General features: G+C 55.7%; 1 protein-coding gene across 2 annotated transcripts; it reads left to right on the top strand.

The window, feature by feature from the left end:
* The first annotated feature begins 3417 nt into the window (after positions 1-3417).
* P4HTM (prolyl 4-hydroxylase, transmembrane) lies at positions 3418-17820 on the top strand. Of its 2 annotated transcripts, none has more exons than XM_033132095.1 (9): positions 3418-4121; positions 4307-4388; positions 12385-12509; positions 13451-13547; positions 14943-15105; positions 15662-15847; positions 16492-16582; positions 16791-16914; positions 17387-17820. In XM_033132095.1, exons 1-9 carry the CDS (start codon positions 3792-3794, stop codon positions 17605-17607), a joined length of 1419 nt encoding a protein of 472 aa, XP_032987986.1. In that variant the 5' UTR covers positions 3418-3791; the 3' UTR covers positions 17608-17820. The 2 variants fall into 2 exon arrangements, with proteins under 2 accessions (XP_032987986.1, XP_032987985.1); XM_033132094.1 differs by having other exon boundaries at positions 3420-4121; positions 12385-12575.
* The last annotated feature ends 80 nt before the right edge of the window (positions 17821-17900 follow it).

Below are 17900 nucleotides of genomic sequence, written 5' to 3'. Positions count from 1 at the left end.
AGGACCTGAGTGGCCTCTCTGCGCCTTAAGTCACGCCCCTGGACACCTCTGTGCATTGTTTGGACTGCACAGCTGCTGTGTAGTGAGTGCCCTTACATCCAGCTGTGGCCCCAACCACTGATGCTGTGGGAGGTTCTGTGCCCAAACCACAGCCTGCAGCCCTTGACCTGTGGAGAGAGAGCGTCCTTTTGTGCTCCCAGTGGCTGTCCGAAGTGGGAAAGGTCAGGCAGAATTTTTCTGTCCTACAAAGGACAGAAGACACAGAAGGCACTGTGTTTTCATGAATTGACCATATATCTTTGTTTTCTTCAAAGAAAAATTTGAGGTAATGTCGTCTGCTCAAAGTTGAGTAGTTTATTCAAAATAAACTGAAAGTTTCTGATTATAAAAGTATGTGTGTAGAGTCTTTCTTCAGAGGATCCAGGTCAACCCCTGAAACAACCCCCAGGGGGTTGTGGGCACTGAGGACCAAATGAAGGCCTGCCTGTTGGTCAGCCCCTCCTCCAGAGGGCTGTGAGGGCCCCAGTGGCCTGACTGCTCAGCCTTGTTTCTCTTCTGGCTTCCTGGGGAGGGCACCTGTGGAGGAAATTAGAATCCTGGCAGTTTGGGCTCTGCTCTCCTTTCTTGCGTACAGGCCAAACCACTCCCCATTTCAGACGGATCCCTGGATTGTGGTAGGGTTCGGATACAGATGCCCCACAGCCCTTGCTGAGGCCCTGAGCCCCTTATTCAGAAGACCCCTGGGTCCCTCCAAAGCCGATGTGGGAGCAGAGTGCTATGGAGTTCAGCAGGGGGAGTTGTGGCTTCGCAGAAAGCCTTAGGTTATGAAGACAGGACTCGAGATAGAAACTGGAAATGTTTGGAGTTAATCCCAAGGGTTGAGGACAGGAAATGGAATGTGAGTTCTGATTGAGAGGGTCCATTTGTGGTATCAAATTAGCAGCGATTTAAGTAGCAGCTCAGGGCTGAAGGCTCCATAGCTGTGGGCTACATGGACAGGGCAGTCAAAGCCAGAGAGGCCACAGACGTTGCTAGTCTGAACTCCACAGCTGCTCCTCTTTGGACCTCAGGTTTGCCAAGCCCCATGCCTGGCACCTGGGCCTATAATGGTGTGCAAAAGATACATGGGCTCTACCCTCTGAGAGCCTCCAGAACATGGGGGACACGGATGGAATTGGTCGCTGGTGAATGTTGTCATGGAGGCAGCAAAGTCAGGGGCCACGCTTGTAGATCAGTGGGCAGGGTACCATGGCCCTGGTACCATACCCTTTGGTCATCTTAAAAAGGGGTAAGGAAAGATAGCACATCCTAGCAAAGTTTGTAGGAATGGTCTTTCCACATGGCCCCAGGAGTTCATGCAACAATCTGAGCATTGCCTGTAGACTGGGCTCTATTTTGGGCACTGAGGTCACAGCCATTGATGATGGCTTGTTAAACCACTTCCTGTCCCCAAACACAAGTCAACACGAATGGTGGACTGAGCACATACCCAGTTAGTCCTCACAGCAGCCCTGTGAAGCAGGTGCTGTCACAGTCCACATGTAGCTGTTCAAAATGAGAAGTGATTTGCCCAAGGTCACCACTGCTAGTAAATGGCAAAACAACATGTTCACTGTTAGAAACTGGAAAGGAAATACAATGTAACAGATGAGAACACAGCTCAGCACAGGCCCAGACTTGACTGCATCAGTCATTGAAATGGGACTGCCACTCTCGAGGTGAGCCAGCCTGACTGATGAGATTTAGGCATCAAAAGGGCCATAGGTCTTAAAAGGCCAAGAAATTTATGAGGTGATTGTGAAATTCCCACAGCCAACAGTGGGTAGAGCAGAAATAGGGGATGAGGCAGCACCCCCTCTTCTCCCAATCTTGATTCCTTCAGAAAAATAGTTGAAGGAACATGGGGATTTCCTAGTGATCTAATTGTAGGTCTTAAAAGGCTGAAAAGGAAATGGTCTCATCATTCATTCGTGGGTACCAGAACACCATGACATCCTTGATAAAATTGTGACTCTCAGTATTTATCATATTTAAGAACTTAGGAGATTTGTATGATTTTGGAAAACTTTGTTTCTATTACACTGTTGTAGTCAAATTGAGAGACTTCATGAAAAATAAAAATTAAAAGAAATTGAGAGACATTTGACCTAGAGTGGATTAACTAGAGTGGATTAAAAGAAACGCCGATTTAAGGAAATCTGAACATTCCTAAATTGGTAATAGAATTTTCATCTATTTGAATAAGAAGCATTACCTTTGCAGCCATTCCATTTCTTTTCGAGTTCATTTCAGGGAGCAAGGCCAGATCCTCACTGCCTCTGTCTTCGCATCCATGTTGGGGGAATCCAGGCTTGCCTGGTTGTCAGTTCTGAAGCGGAATGCTGGACCACTGGTGGTGGTTGGTCAGCATCCCAGCTTTGGCTGAGCCACAACAGCTCCCATTGCCACCTGCTCCTTCCTCTCCCCTTGGAAACATCCAGAACCTCTCCTTTTGTTGGACAGTTTATCTGTAGTATTCTAAGGAGAGAAGATAGTCCCTGAGGGTGGCTGGATGAGTGGATGCACCCACTGGTGCATCCCCTATGTGTAGAACCTCTGAGAAGAAGGTGGACCCCTGCCCCTTGGAGCCCCTGGCCTGTCCCTGGGACCAGAAAATGCAGACTATTTTTCTGGAAGTGGGAGGGGCAGTGGGTCTTAAACGGGGGTAAGGAGACACCACCAGTGGGACCTGCTGCAGTGGTGTTGCTCTTGTCTGCATGGTCGGGGTGGGGGGTGGGGGAGTGGGTGGCTGGCTTCTGCCCTGGGGCATGTGCACCTCTGCCTGAGGATAACCCAGCCCTAGAAAAGCAGGGAGCCCCAAAATGCCCAGGCTTTGGCACTTGGCTACTTGTATGTCCTCCCACCTCCATATTTGGCAATAATCTGAGTTAAGTTTTCCTCAGAGGTAATGGTATCTCAATTATGGAAAAGTCCCTTTCTCCCTCCCATGTACCAGATTTGAGGCAAGAAGTTTTTCTGTGCACCTAAACACCGGCTGCATGCCTGCGGGTTACTGTTAGGGATCTGACGTTCCTAGTGCCAGGCTCCTCCAGGAAGCCCTCCCTGACCACCTCAGGCTGGGTCCCACCGTCTCGTCTATGAGCCAGCACATCAGGCAGCTTGTTCCTAAGCCTGGCTCCAGCAGGCCTCCCCGGGAGGTGCTGACCGACCTCAGCAGACCTCTCAGGCCTTACTGGCCTCCTACGTGTAGAAGGCCAATCGGCGAGTGTCAAGCGCCAAAAGCCATGGGTCCTACCCCACCCTATGCGCAGCCATCGGCATCCGCAGCGCCCCCAAACCGCCGCAGTATTGAGTCATCCTTTGGCACTGCCTCCTCCTTGCTGCCACCCCACTCCCGGGAGCGAGAATATGCAGACCATACTTTTCGGGGAGGAGGGAAGTGCGTCTTAACTAGGAAACGGAGAAACTTCCACTGGATTTCCTTGAACGGTGCTGCTCTTGTTTGCATCTACATTTGGGGGGGTCGGCTTCTGTCCTGGGGCGTGGAGTGCATCTCCGCCTGAGGATAACCCAGCTGGGGAAAAGAAACTCCAGTGTGGGTCAAGGTCCACGGCGCAGAGAGATGGAGAGCAGCGCGGGCGGCTCCCGGCAGGCGGGCGCAGCATCACCAGGTCCTGTCTCCTAGTGACCGCGGCGCGCGCGGGCTCGGCGGCAGTTGTGGGGACGACGGCGCGGCGCGGCGCGGGCATCCCTGCAGCCCCTCCCCTGGGCGCGCGCGCGACCTGGGCGCCATGGCGGCGGCGGCGGCGGCGGGCCCGAGGCCTGAGGCCGCGAGTCCGCAGTGTGAGCCGCCTGACCCGGCTGGGGCAGCGGCCGGGCTGGGCGACTGCGAGGACGCACCGGTCCGGCCGCTGTGCAAGCCCCGCGGCATCTGCTCGCGCGCCTACTTCCTGGTGCTGATGGTGTTCGTGCACCTGTACCTGGGCAACGTGCTGGCGCTGCTGTTCTTCGTCCACTACAGCAACGGCGACGAGAGAAGCGACCCCGGGCCCCAGCGCCGCGCCCCGGGCCCCGGGCCCGCGCCAACCTTGGCTCCCCTCACCCGGCTCGAGGGCATCAAGGTGAGGTCCCCCGCCTCGCCGCGCTCCGGGTCCAGGGCCCCCAGCTCCGGCCAACGCGATGCTCCTGGCGCCTCTCCCCGTCTGCCGGGCGCGCACCCCCTTTCTCGCCCCAACCCGGGCGCCTTTTCCGTCCTTGGGCGTCGCGGCCTGGCACCCGAGCTGCCCACTGTGCCCCTTTCCCTTAGGTGGGGCACGAGCGGAAGGTCCAGCTGGTCGCCGACAGGGATCACTTCATCCGAACTCTCAGCCTCAAGCCGCTGCTCTTCGGTAAGTGCGTTGGGCGCTCTGGGAGGGGCCGGGGGCTGCTGTGCGTGGCCGCCTGGAGGCTTGTTCTGACCACGTGACTTCTGTTTTGAAAAAGGCTGCTTCCCGGTAGCCCTCCCTGCCCCCCATCTAGAGGTTTCCCAAAGTGAAGTGCCCGCCCCACCTCCGTAATAGGGTTACAGGGTGACCTTTCCACACTCCCGTCTCTGATCCCAGTTCTCTGCAGAGGATCCTTCCATCACGGGGCTGGGCAATGTGACCCTGAGGCCAGTGTCTAAACAGTTCATTGAAACTGTCTTTGAACACTCTTTGTCACCATTAATTCTGTCACATTCTAGAATGGGGGAAGGGTGAGAGAGACTGATAACTGGTCCTCGCTGATCTCAGGCCCCTAAAGAGGAATCTCACTCCTAAAGTGAGCCCTGTGGGCTGATAAGAAACAGGTTGTCCAACTGTGGATAAACTGGTGCCCCCAAACCGGCCCCACCGGGGCACTAGTCTTTGCTACCAGCACTCTGGATCCTTCTTAGAATGGAGTCTTGTGTTCAGCCATAGTAGGCACGTACTTCCCAGGTGACCTCATTTGGAACCAGCATCATAGCTCACATTTTCTGAGCTCTTGTTATGTGGCAGGCCTTATGTGACGGTTTCATTTCATTCTTACGTCTATGCGGTGGGTGTAGATCCCCCCTCAGGCTAGTGGATGAGAGAGCGAGGCACACAGAGCCGCATTTGCTTGGCCAGGCTCATACAGCTAATTCAGTGGTGAAGCTAGGAGTAGAACCCAGGCAGCCTACCTCTAGAGCCTGCACTCTAAAGCCAGTGAGCGTGCTGGCTGTGAAGACTCTGAAGTCCTTCGAAGACCACCAGTGTCAACAAGGTGAGGGCCCCAGACCCATGACCTTGAGTACGATAGGTTTGCTGAGCCCAGCCCTGGGTACCCAGCTTTGGTGACACACTTATCTGCAGAGCCAGGCTGTTCCCGGCTGCTGGAGGATGGAGGGGGTAAGAGGGGGCTGGGGACCAAAGCAGAGGATCTGAGCACATGCCACCACTCCTGGAGCAGAGGTCCTTGGTGGGGGATTATGCCTAGACCCGGGAGAATGATTTCACATGCATGCTGCTTGAGGGAAAATAGGTTATGAGGTCAGTCCCATTGTGGGAGGGGCCCTAAAAGGGGGCTGTTGTTGCTGTTATTATTACTAGTCATAACGTTGAAGTCTGTGCCAAGCACTGTTTTAGGTACTGGGAACACAGCATTGAACAAAATAGGAACACAGAAACAAAACACACCAGAAGCTGACACTCACACGAGGAGACAGACAATAAATAAACTAATAAATAAATATACATGGTGATCAGGTGGTGATAAGTGATCACAGACAGGTAAGGCAGGATTTCAGGTGGGGTTGAAACTCTTCATAGGGTGGCCAGGTGGGCCTCCTTGAGAAAGATATTTGAGCAAAGACCTGTAGGAGCTGTGGGATCAGGCCAGGTGGCTGCCAGGAAAGGGTGATCCAGGCCAAGAGAACACCACCTCATCACCTCCACACTGCCAGGACCAGGCACATCTGAGGGGTTTGTGCTTTCTCTCAGCCTTCTTGGGACCTGTGTATACTTAATTCACATGTGTGGTAGGTTAAGTGAGCCATGAGGCCACAATCCTTCACCCTAACCCCCTAACATGCAGCTTGTTGCATTCAAGTCCTACAAAACAGAGAAGGAAAAACCCAAGGTTACCCAAGGATAAATTACAGGAAGCAGAAGAGATCTGTCAAAAGGTAAACTGGTTCTGGTTCAGCCATCAGATGGGTCTCTTTCCACAAACAAATTAACAAAGGGCACGAATAGGAGAACTAGGCAGCTGCAGCAACAACTTTGTTTGTGGTCCTCATTTCCTCCAGACTCTTACGTTACCTTTGAGTCTGTTGGAAGATGTCCCAGTTTTACCCAGAAAGCCCTGGGGCTTGCTGCTTGGTGAAACGAGGTGAAACGAATGAAGCCAAGGTCAGTGGTTACAACACGTCCAGTTGTGAGAAAGGGAAACCGAAGGGGAGGGATGTCTGGGGTGGGAAGGCAGCTCCTGAAAGCTGTGGTGTTGGATGAATCCACAGAAGGAAGCCTCATCCCAAGAAAGAGCAATGTCTGTCCTCTGTGCCTGCCTGTCCATCCATCGTCACCCTAAAGAGGCAGGAGGGGCCCTAGGAGAACAGGCCTGCTGTGGGCTCTGCCACCTGTGCCCTGCTGCTCTTGTCTCCAAACCTGTGACCTGCCAGCCTTAGGGGCCCAAAATGCCAGGGCTCAAGGGGTATGCTCAGAACGTAAGCTGGGGGCAAAGAAACTGGGCTCTACCCAGGTTGCCTCCATCTCCGTGGAAGGGAACCCCGCCAATTCACAGGGAGGGCCCCATGCAACCTCCCGTCTCTTTGGGGAACATTTCCTGTTTCCCACCCTTGTAACTAGAGACATTTAGCAAATGGGACCTGGGCCACAAACTCAGGAACTCCATCCCGAGTTCCTGGGAAATACCTGCTTGACTGTGGTAGGCATTTCCCAAGGATTTGCACCATTAGCTGACGACTTGGCCCTATTCCGTTCCGAAGGGAGCTGCTGCAGTTCTGTCATTGTCATCTCTCTGGGAACCCTACTTTCAAGTGGCTCACTTCTCCCTCCACCCCACCTGCACGCATTCTGTATTTAAATAGCAGATCAGACCTCATTACTCCCTTCCTTAAAAGCCTCCAAGATTTCCCATTTTACTTCTAAGTCTCATTTGATACCCCCAAACCCTGTCACCTCTCAGACCTTGTCCCCTGCCATGCCCTCATGCCCTCCCTGCTGATTCTCTGAACACCAAGCTCATTGCTACCTCGGGGCATTTCTCTGTGCTGTTCCCTCCACCAGCAGGCTCAGACCTGGCTCTTCCCACGGAGGGGGCCTTCAGCTCGGCCCGGCCTCTGCTCAGACATCCCCACTGCAGAGACCTCTTGCCCTCAAACTGGTCTTAAGAGGTTCACAGGTACTCGGCTGCATCAGCCTGACTGGTTTTCTCTCAGCGCTTAGCATCAATCTTCTGTATTTGTACCACGTGTGCCGCGGCCTCTCAAGGTGAGCTGCATGTGTGGGAGGCCTGATTTGTTCTGGCTGTGTGTCCAGCAGCCAGAGTCCTGTCCACTACTGACAACTATTGGCCAGCTGGAGGGATTTCCTGGGCACTCAGCCCCTGCCTGCTTGCGCAGAGGCCTGTACCACCATCCTGGGCAGGTGCCCCTGATTCACCCTCTTCAAGAGCAGCAAGGGGCACTTCAGTGGGCCAGCAAAGTTTTCATCCATTTCTTCTTAACTATTTGAGGTAAATCAGTGATGGACACCAGTACACAACACAATTTATTTTAAAACCATGACTACTTTTTCACAGGATTTCCCAATTCTTTTTCAGCTTAAGAAAAAGTTAGACAGCTACTTAAGACCACTGTGCTCTTGACAAACATGGAGGCCCCGAAGTAGGGCAAGAATTTTAAGGGTGCATGTTCAGGTTTGTAAGCAGCTTAAGGCACGTTTCTGCATGGACCCCTCCCCACCCCACTGCTGTTCCACGGGCCTGCTGCTTGGCAGAACTAGACTCAGTAAAGGTCAGGCAGGTATAACTGAGTCTGGGGCTTGACAAGCAGGCCCAGGGTGAGCATAGCCCAAGGCTTTGTGCCTACCCTGAGACTCAGCGTGGGGTGCTGGGGCTGTGGGTAGTAGATGACATTAAGCCACACTGTCATCCCAGGCCTAGGAAGGACAAAAATGTGTCTTTGCATGCCCAGCACACACAGCTACCAGGGTGCTGGCCTGCCTTTTGTCTGGGCAGAGCACTACCCGCTCAGGAAGGGGCTCCTAGCTGTGACCATGGAAGTGGGCTTCTGCCCCGCTTGAGCCGTTCGTGGGTGAGCCTTGGGTCTTTTCTGGACTCTGATCTGCAAATATCCATGGGGGTAGCAGAAAGAGGGTTTTATGTGTGTCCAGGAAGCACAGGTTTGCATGGCTACCACAGAGGCTGTGGCTACAAAATCCCAGGCTCTCCCTGCCTGTGTTAGTCCCTATTCTAGGTCTGACGATGGTGCCACCTGCACACAGCCAGTTGCAGATTTCGGTGACCCGGTGTCCAAGCATAGGCTGTGGTTACCAGCAACGGGTGGCCCTGCACCTCCCTGCTCAGCCCATAGGTGCCAGCATGTCTTCCTCACAGGAGGTTGTGCACACATGTGGCATCCAGCTTCAGCCAGCCTCGCAGAGTGGGTGCTAGCTCCACAGGGGGCAGTGGGCCTGCCTTCAGCACCTCTAGCCATGAGTCCAGCTCGAAGTCTGAGGGTCTGGAGGACGACCCATTGCGCCGGGAGAACCTAACCTTCACTGCTGGTTGGGATCAGAGGGGCAGGTTGATGAGCCCGGCCTCAGGTAGTACCTCTCCCCCATCCCTTCCAGCTGGTGGCCCTCTTGTCTAATACTCTGCTTTTGGAACTGGGGTCCTAGAGAAGGCTATCCCCCTGGTTGCCACCCTCCTTAGCAGATTTGTTGTTTTAGCAGTGTCCCACACTTATTAAAGGAACTCATATTTTAGCGCTAACCCAGGCATAGCATTTGGTTTGTCTTAGCAGCGAGCCAGGAGCTGGAATGAAGGCACTCTAAGGTGTGTGGAAGGCCTGCTGCACCCCAGGGGCTCACCAAAGTCACTGGCACAGATCGTGTCCAGGACCTCCTTGGAGGAGCTGGCTTCTTCTCACAGTCCCTGCAGCTGGCATGTGGCACTGGGGGAAGGGACTGAGTGAGGCTCCCACCAGGCTGCTGGTGGGGGAGGTGGGCCATCAGCACAGGTCCCTCCCGCTTTCCCCTTTTTCAGACAGACGGCTGCTGTTGGCTATCGCGGTCCCTTTTCTTCCCACCCAAGACCCCGTTTACCTGCCCCCCATGGGGAGTGATTAGAAAGGGTGGGGTCGACGGAGGGGAAATCCAGCCTAGAAGCGCTGCAGAGACTCACATGGGCAGCCGGGGCGGGAGATGGCCGCCATGCAGAGGCCCTGGCCGGAGGGGAAAGATTCCGCAATGCAGGATGGCTGGCCAGGGAGTCGTAGCAGGCCATGATGGGCGCACAGCTGGCCTGCACAACCTCACACAGGCTGCGGCTCGGGTAGATGACTCTGCCGGGAAAGGGGAGGGGTGGGGTGGCAGGGCGCTCAGGACCAGAGTTCCTGGACTCCAGGCTGGACCCTCTGGGTATTGGAGCACTGAGGTATGGCCTGTAACTCAGCGGTTGCTGAGCAACACTTGGTCACCTAGCAACCTGCTAGGTAGCACCTGCTTTGTGCTTGCTGGAATCTCAGCCCTCAGCCCTGCATCCCCACTCCCAGAGCTGCTTCTTCTATCCCCATGCCTCTTCCCTTAGCCCAGGCTGCTTTCCCCTTTCCAGCGCCCTCCCCTGCCTCCAGCTCCGGTGGACTTCTAATACCTGGCAGGGTGGGAGGATGTAGGAGGGGCGCTGCACTCCTGTCCTGAAAGACCTGTAGGATACTGCAGTTTCTGGCCTGGGCTCGTGTTGGCAAAAAGTACAGGGGTCCCAGCCTCGGGTTCTGAAAGAACACAGTCTTGCTGCTACTGGCATGGTCACCCTGTGGCTCTGGGAAGGGCCCTTGCTCTGCAAAGAAGGAAGTGAGGGATCTGTTGATAACCAGATAGGTCAGGCTAGGGAAGAGGAATCCGCCTTGCCATCTCTAGGAGAAAAGGCCACCTAATGAGCAGAGTTTCCAAACCTCACTGGAGAGGGACTCCCGGCCCCCCAGCCTAAAGCAGCCTGCCCACTTGCTCTACCTTGATATCAAGAGCCCTTGATGGTTTGTGGGGCCAGACCAAGGGTGTTCACCATGGGTGAACTCCTGCCTGTGTCTCCTTGTCCCATGGGCACCTGCCCCCCTCTGCCAGGAACACCCTGACAAAAAAATCTTTCTTCGTCCTTCCGCCGCTGTCAGCACCTGGCACTGATGCAGCCCAGCAATGGTTAGTGAAGAGCTGCCAGCACAGGCCCTGGCTGAAGAGAGGCCCCCTTCCCTCACCTGGGAGCCCCTCGACAGGTATGCCGAGGCACACCGGAGCAAAGAAGGAGCAGAGGAAGAGGCGGGCATCAGGATGGCACTCTGACCAGCAGGGGCAGCCAGCTGACTGACTGCTGGGTGGCGTCAGGGGCTGTGGCATGGTCCAGTTAAGTTGGGCAGCCGCATCTCTGTAGCCAATGTCCTGGCACAGTACCATGGCTTGGGGAATGGGCGTGCACCGCGTGGGGCCCCAGGGAGGCCGTGCTCCTCCATCACCGCCCAGCACCACCAGTGCCAGCAGCAGCCATAGCCCTTGAGCTACCACCTGCTTTCTCTGCCTTGGCCTTAATAGGCTAAGGTTGAGGGCTTTATGGGCTATCCCTACACCCCAGGAGTCAATGTTCGCTCAGGTCCCAGGTGCAAGGACCCACCTGGTCAAGCCCAGCACGCTGGCCTGGGCCATTTGCATTCGATTAGCACATGGCAGGGGCCTGCATATTCTCAGCACCGAATAAACTGAAGAAACCTGGGCCTGTGCTTGCTTTTTCTGGCTTTTCTTGTTTGCGTGTTTATTTTTTAAGCTCTCAGGAGGCAACTGTTCATTAGCAATTCACTCGAAGTCATAGTCCAGCAGTGCTGCCCTCCAGGGGATGGCTTACACTCTTTTTGGGTTTGCCTGGTTGGGGTGTCAAGCACATCAGAGGTGGGGGCCTTTGTCCTGTTTTCAGGGTCATCACAGCTGGGTCACCTACCCGTGGAAGGTGACTCTGGACGTGAGCTTGGATTTTGGAGTACAACAGCCTGGGTGGCCGTGGGCCAGTGGATAGGAAGGGCGAGTTAATGGGGCCCGGCTTTCTTGGAAGAGTGTACAGATTAAGGACATGACGTGCTTAGGACAGGACAGTCTGTGCTTCCTAAGTGTGAGCTGCTGTGATTACTATTAAAAACCACTCCAATCCTGGCTGAATGGCCATTTTCCTTCTTCTTGGTGATAACTGGAACTTCATGCTGGAAGTGTAACCCAGAGAAGTGGCAGGCCACTCTGCCATCGGGTCCTGGTGGCAGTGTGGTCCTTCCTCCAGTCAGTTCCTTTTGTGGGCTTCTTGTGTCCCCTCACCCTCCCCGTCTTCTCTCCCAGGAACAAGGGAATGAAAACGGCCTAGGTTCCTGTCCTGGAAGTGCCTGGGGCCACTGAGATGGGGGCTCCCCAAGTGGGAGGCCACAGTCCAGCTCCACCACACTGGTTGGGGGCCGGTGTGGGGTCATCCAGCCACTGGGGCCAAGCCCAGGCCTCAGTGGCCTTTTCTCAGGGACTTAGAGGCATGGAACAGGTGTTCAGTGTACATTTGTTCCCAAAGCCATCTCAGGGCATCTTTTCAGAGCGTCTGCCAAAAACCTGAGTGACTCTCCCACTGACCTCCCAGCACCAGACAACTCAGCCGGTCAGATAGCCAGCGCCCACTTGTGCAGCCGGATGGAGGGGAAGGACCAGCCTAAAGTGCCAAACGTCTTGTACTTTGTTTTTATTTGACTAATGCTGAAAAGTACAAATGAAAGCAAAAGTCAGGCACCATCCCTCTACTTCTTGAATATATACCAGATAAGTGGAGGTCAACCCTCCACCCTTCAGGTCCACCCTCTGGCCTTTGGTCCCACCCCAAGGTGGGTGAGCCCAGGCCCCGCGTAGCTCTGGCTTACCTCCCAGGATTCTCCTAGAAAATGTGTGCTCTCAGCATCAGAGAGGCCCCACATCCTAAATGCTGGCCAACCTTTGCAGGACAACTCAGAGTCCAGCGCAGATGTAAAGGGGTGTGTCCTAACCTGGTGACTACCGGCCGGGAGTACCCCAGGAACCCTGCAGAGAGGAAGCTACCGGGTGTACTCATGCCCTGGCCCATCCTTCCCTCACTTATCTCCTCTTCTGGCAGAAATCCCTGGCTTCCTGAGTGACGCGGAGTGTCGGCTCATCATCCACCTGGCACAGATGAAGGGGTTACAGCGCAGCCAGATCCTGCCCACTGAAGAGTACGAGGAGGCAATGGGCACAATGCAGGTCAGCCAGCTGGACCTCTTCCAGCTGCTGGACCAGAACCGTGATGGTCGCCTGCAGCTCCGCGAGGTTGGGATCCTAGGGCCTGGAGTAGGCATAGCGGGGTGAGGAGCATGTGGGTGGGGAGTGCCCAGAATTATCTTTCTGGTGGCCACATCACTTGTCATGCTCAGGCTTGGCCCCAACAGTCAGATGACACCTCATATCAGCTTGGGCATGCCCAGGCCCACTGTCCCCTTCATTCCCCGGGGCGTTCCTTGCTGCCCCAGGAATCCCAGAGGCTAACAGAAGAATCTGCCTGGGAGGGATGGCATTTATTACCACATTTCCTGGGTGTTGTGCCATCTGTGACTGGATTCCTGGCTGCCATAGGGGGGAGCCCCGTGGAACTTTTCATGGTGGACGGGGTGGCAACTCTGAGGGGGAGTCTGCATCTCTCTCTCGGCATGCCTCTTACCCCCAGGCTTCTGAGACAGGTCTTGGCGAGGTGTGGGGTCCCTTGTCTATATCAAGTGCCCCACTGAGCCTGGTCTTCCCAAGGGGCGTGGTGCTCATGCCCTGGCCAGGCCGCTGCCGTTGCCTGTTTGCTCTTCACACCCAGGCCTTGGGCTCCCACAGCTCACCTGGGGTATCTGAGCGAGACACGGGCCTGGCCTTCACTGTGTCCTCCAACCAGTTGACAGTGCTCCCCACGGAGGCCCTAGTCCCAGCAGGGCTGGTTGTACCCGTGGCCCTCAGGGCTCTTGGCTGTCTTCCTGGTCTCCTCCCCAGATGCTGCCTGACCTCACCACCTACCCCCACTTCAGCTCAGGCTTGTCCTGTGCCGTCGCCCATGCCCTGTCACCTGAAACCTTAGCCCCACAGCAAGAACTGGGTAGCTGCCTGTACTCTGATGGCTCTCCATCATTGGGGCCACCCCACTGAGGGACCGTCTTGTGCTTTAGGTCCTGGCCCAGACTCGCCTGGGAAATGGACGGTGGATGACTCCGGAGAACATTCAGGAGATGTACACCGCGATCAAGGCCGACCCTGATGGTGACGGTGAGTGCATACCTCGCCACAATTCTGCTCCTGGGAGCCTTCTGTCCCCGTAGCCAGGTTGCCTCTATGCCCAGCTTCTAGAGTAGCCACAGGCAAGGAGTTGAGGAAATAGGCAGGAGGCAGGCCTTCCCATTCTCCTTAGTGACAGTCTAGAGGGCGGTTTTTGGAGACTCTTTTAATCTCATCAGGCAGAGTCTGAGGTACAGGAGGTAGAGTTGCTGGCTGGCAGAGGGCACAGTGGGAGAGCGAGAGCAAAGGGACAGAGAGGGACAGATTGAACTTGGCTGTTCACCTGCTCCATCTGCCTCTCTCCAGCCAGGCACAGGGTCCGCTCTAGCAGACACCGTCTCTGGTCTGAGCAAGGTTTCCCTTGCCTTCCTCTTGCCCACCTGGAGTCATTCTAACTGCTGGGTGTGGGTGTGGGCGGGGAAGCTCTCGTGCAAGTGCCCCCAACCTTTGACAATAACTCTCAGGAGGTTTCGGAGGTGTAGTCACCTCTGTCATGCCCAAGTTCTTGACCAAGTTAGGAAGATACAACAGTCAAATAGGACTTGGAAGAATGACCTTGTGGCTGGTGAACCCAGAGTGAAAAATCTGCCCGAGACCTGTGGCTAGAGCGGCATCATGCTGCTGTATTTCCCTACGGACAGAGCTGGTGACAGGCTCAAAGCCCTTGGGTGTCCCCCATCCTCAGAGAAATCTGGACAAAAGAGAGGAAGGTGTCTCCCTTGGGTTAGCCTGGATAATATGGAGCAAAGATATCAGCTCCTGTTCCAGAATCCCAAGAGGGGGGAGCCCCTGTTTTGTGGGTTGGGAAGGAATAGAGGGAGAGTGTTCTCACTGCGGAGCGTGGCTTTCTTTGCTAAGGTAATCTGGTAACCCAGCAGGCAGGACTGAACAGGTATGTTTCACTCAGGATGGGACCTGAGTCGTGAAGTCTTCTGGGGCCCAGCCCTAGCTTATACACTGTAGTGTGGAAGGCCCTAGACAAAAGCTGGCACTAACTGCTCTCTTTCTTCACCTTCTACAGGACCAAGGGTGGTCACCATGCTCTGTAGAGCCAGGCTGGAGGGCCAGGGGCAGTGCATGGCCTAGGGTCCAGGTCATGTAGCTCAAACTTCCTTTGGAGACCTTGCTCTGGCCAATCTAATAGGAGTTGGGCTTCTTCTGGCTGGGGGCCACTTCAGGGCTTAAAGTGAGGAAATGAACTTCTCTGGGTCTTCCTGTAGGGCCTGATGTGACAGAAGCCAGGTTCGTCTGACCCAGGAGTCCAGGTTGGGGGACAGGTGCACATGGCCCCCCAGTGCCTGAGGCCAGGGTAGGTAGGAAGGTGCAGCCTGCCACTGGCCTCCCCGCATGGGCCTGGTGGGCACTGATGGTGGGTGCCCCGTGCAGGAGTGCTGAGCCTGCAGGAGTTCTCCAACATGGACCTTCGGGACTTCCACAAGTACATGAGGAGACACAAGGCAGAGTCCAGCGAGCTGGTGCGGAACAGCCACCACACATGGCTCTACCAGGGGGAAGGTGCCCATCACGTCATGCGTGCCATCCGCCAGAGGTGAGCACCCGATGCTGTCCTCTCGGTGCAGCGGGGGAGACCATGCAGGGCGTCCACAGAAGGCCTTGGCTGGGGTGGAGAGGACAGAATTGATTAGCTAACTCAGGATGAAGTTCCACTTGTTAGACCAGGATTGGGACCCATCGAAAGACAGGCAATTAACAAAGGCAAATGAGCCCTAACTGTGGGCAAACAGTATACAGTTGGGATTAGAGATAGACTGAATGTCTATTTTCTGCTAATTAGAGACATGACCTCTTATCTCTGTCTACAGGACCCCCTGCTTCTGAGCATCCAGGGGTTTTAGATAACCTCCTTCCTGGGGGAGTGTCCCCCACCCAATTTAGTGGAAATCTCCTCTCTCCCACCCGGTGGGTGTCTCTAACATCCAGGGAGAAGGGCTCATTAAGAGTAACCTCTTCCTGCTCCTATAGGACCAGACTGGGGTGGCTTAAGGGGCTCCCAGGGGAGGTGGGCAGGGGCAGAGCTTGTGGCCAGCTCCTTCAGGGTGCCACCTTGCATGGGGATGCCCCGCTGAATGCCTGCTGCCCACCAGGGTGCTGCGCCTCACCCGCCTGTCACCTGAGATCGTGGAGCTCAGCGAGCCCCTGCAGGTGGTGCGGTACGGAGAGGGAGGCCACTACCATGCCCATGTGGACAGCGGGCCTGTGTACCCAGAGACCATCTGCTCCCACACCAAGCTAGTAGCCAATGAATCTGTACCCTTCGAGACCTCCTGCCGGCAAGTACCTCCCACCTGGGGGCTGCCTTCAACTCCCAGGCCAGGCACCGCCATGACACAGTCACAGCCCTGCCCTGTGGGCATGTCCCTTGGCAGGGGATACTCCTACCTCTGCCCCCCAGGTGGTTTACCAAGTGTCAGGAAAGGGGGTGGCCATCTTGTCTCAGCGGCCAGACCCCAGCTCTTTCTGCCCCCTTCTCGGGTATCGATCCTGCTTCCACGGCCGGAGGACTCAGTTTCTTCCTTTGAAGCTGTGTCCCCTGCCCCTGCCAAGGCATAGAGGCAGGTCTCTCCTCTATATGTGGCAGCTGTGACTCAGCTCCTTCTCGTCGCAGCCAGCTCTTCTCCATGATCTTGCTGCTTCTGCTAGCCTACCTTTCCCAGCGGGCCCTTGGTCAGGGCCACGTAATTTAATTAAGTGCACCTGTGATATCTGCCACAAAAAATACTGTGACACACAGGAAGAGACCAGGCTTGTGGGAAGAACGGGCTAGGGATATCTTGGCACTGACCTGCCCTGTGGTCACTGATCTCAGCCTGCCCCTCTGGCCTTTGGGAACCTGGGCAGCTTATCCTGCCTACAGGTAAAGCCCCTGGGAGCAGCCCCTGCTGGGGACATGCTCAATGGCCCCCCTGCCTTACAGCTACATGACAGTGCTGTTTTATTTGAACAACGTCACCGGTGGGGGAGAGACTGTCTTCCCTGTAGCAGACAACAGGACCTATGATGAAATGGTGAGCCAACCGGGCTGTTACTTGGGTGGGATGGCAGGGCCTTGGGCAAACATGGTACATTCATTCCCCTCCAGATCTGGAATGAGGGCCCCGGTGGTCCCCTGGGCACATCTGACTCATTTCCCTCTGGCTACCTTTGGCTATCTGGCCTTGGCTGCTGGCCAAACAATGGGGACAGCTTGAAAACCCACCACCCTGCTGCCCACAGAGCCTGATTCAGGATGATGTTGACCTCCGTGACACTCGGAGACACTGTGAAAAAGGGAACCTGCGTGTCAAGCCCCGGCAGGGCACAGCAGTCTTCTGGTACAACTACCTGCCAGATGGGCAAGGTGAGAGCCTGTGGCCAGGCCAGGGATGCCCTGAGGGAAGCTTTCCTTTATCCAGCTGGGACTGCCACCCTGGTGAGCTGTTTTTGGCTGCCCTACAAATGGCTTTCTGCCCCTAATGCCTCCCCAAAACCATCCTCAGTGGCTTCAGTGGCCTGTATCTGTGTAGTCTCCTGGGTTATCTGGACCCGTGATTCCCTGATGCCCCAGCCTTCCCACTTCACCAACCAAGGCTGGGAAGGGCTCTGGACAGCCTGGCAAGAAAGCTGGTTTCAGAGGGCCAGCGGTGTTGACAAGGCATTAGTTGGTGAGATGCTGAGCTCCCAAGGTGGCCTTGGGACCAGATGTTTGCCACGGAAGATGTGCACAGCTGGGCCTACCCTGTGTCCTTGGGCTGTATGAGGCCAAGCTCAAATCAGACCAGCCTAGCGGTCCTCTGGTCCCCTCCCTTGCTCACACCATCCTCCTCTCCTAGGTTGGGTGGGCGATGTGGACGACTACTCGCTGCACGGGGGCTGCTTGGTCACGCGAGGCACTAAGTGGATTGCCAACAACTGGATCAATGTGGACCCCAGCCGGGCGCGGCAGGCGCTGTTCCAACAAGAGATGGCGCGCCTGGCCCGCGAAGGTGGCGCGGACTCGCAGCCAGAGTGGACCCTGGACCGGGCCTACCGCGACGCGCGCGTGGAGCTCTGAGGGAAGGGTCAGCCCTGGCCTCCAGCGGCAGGTCGCCTGCCACCCAAGGTCGGCGGGCCCTGCAGTTCCCTTGTCCAGCTGTAGGCCAAAGGCCTGGCCGATGTCTCGCCCCATCCCCGCCTCCAGCCGCGATTAGGGCACAATTCCTATATTCGTGTTATTTATTGTGTACAGACCCATGCTGCCCAGTCAAATAAAACCACACAGCTTTGAGCCGCTGGGCTGAAAAGGTGAGGTCTGCGGAAGGTAGAGTGGGCAGGGGGATTGGGCCGCACCATGAGAGCTCGGCGAGT

This window comes from Rhinolophus ferrumequinum, chromosome 17 (assembly GCF_004115265.2).
Source record: "Rhinolophus ferrumequinum isolate MPI-CBG mRhiFer1 chromosome 17, mRhiFer1_v1.p, whole genome shotgun sequence".
NCBI lineage: Eukaryota > Metazoa > Chordata > Mammalia > Chiroptera > Rhinolophidae > Rhinolophus > Rhinolophus ferrumequinum.
Note: the sequence above shows the minus strand (reverse complement) of the source record. Positions and strands in the feature narration are given on the sequence as shown.

Coding starts and splice junctions, on each gene's coding strand:
- P4HTM (XM_033132094.1), top strand. CDS start 3,792: ATGGCGGCGGCGGCGGCGGCGGGCCCGAGGCCTGAGGCCGCGAGTCCG. Junction 15,106..15,661: donor ATGCGTGCCATCCGCCAGAG/GTGAGCACCCGA, acceptor GCTGCCCACCAG/GGTGCTGCGCCTCACCCGCC. Junction 16,583..16,790: donor ACAGGACCTATGATGAAATG/GTGAGCCAACCG, acceptor TGCTGCCCACAG/AGCCTGATTCAGGATGATGT.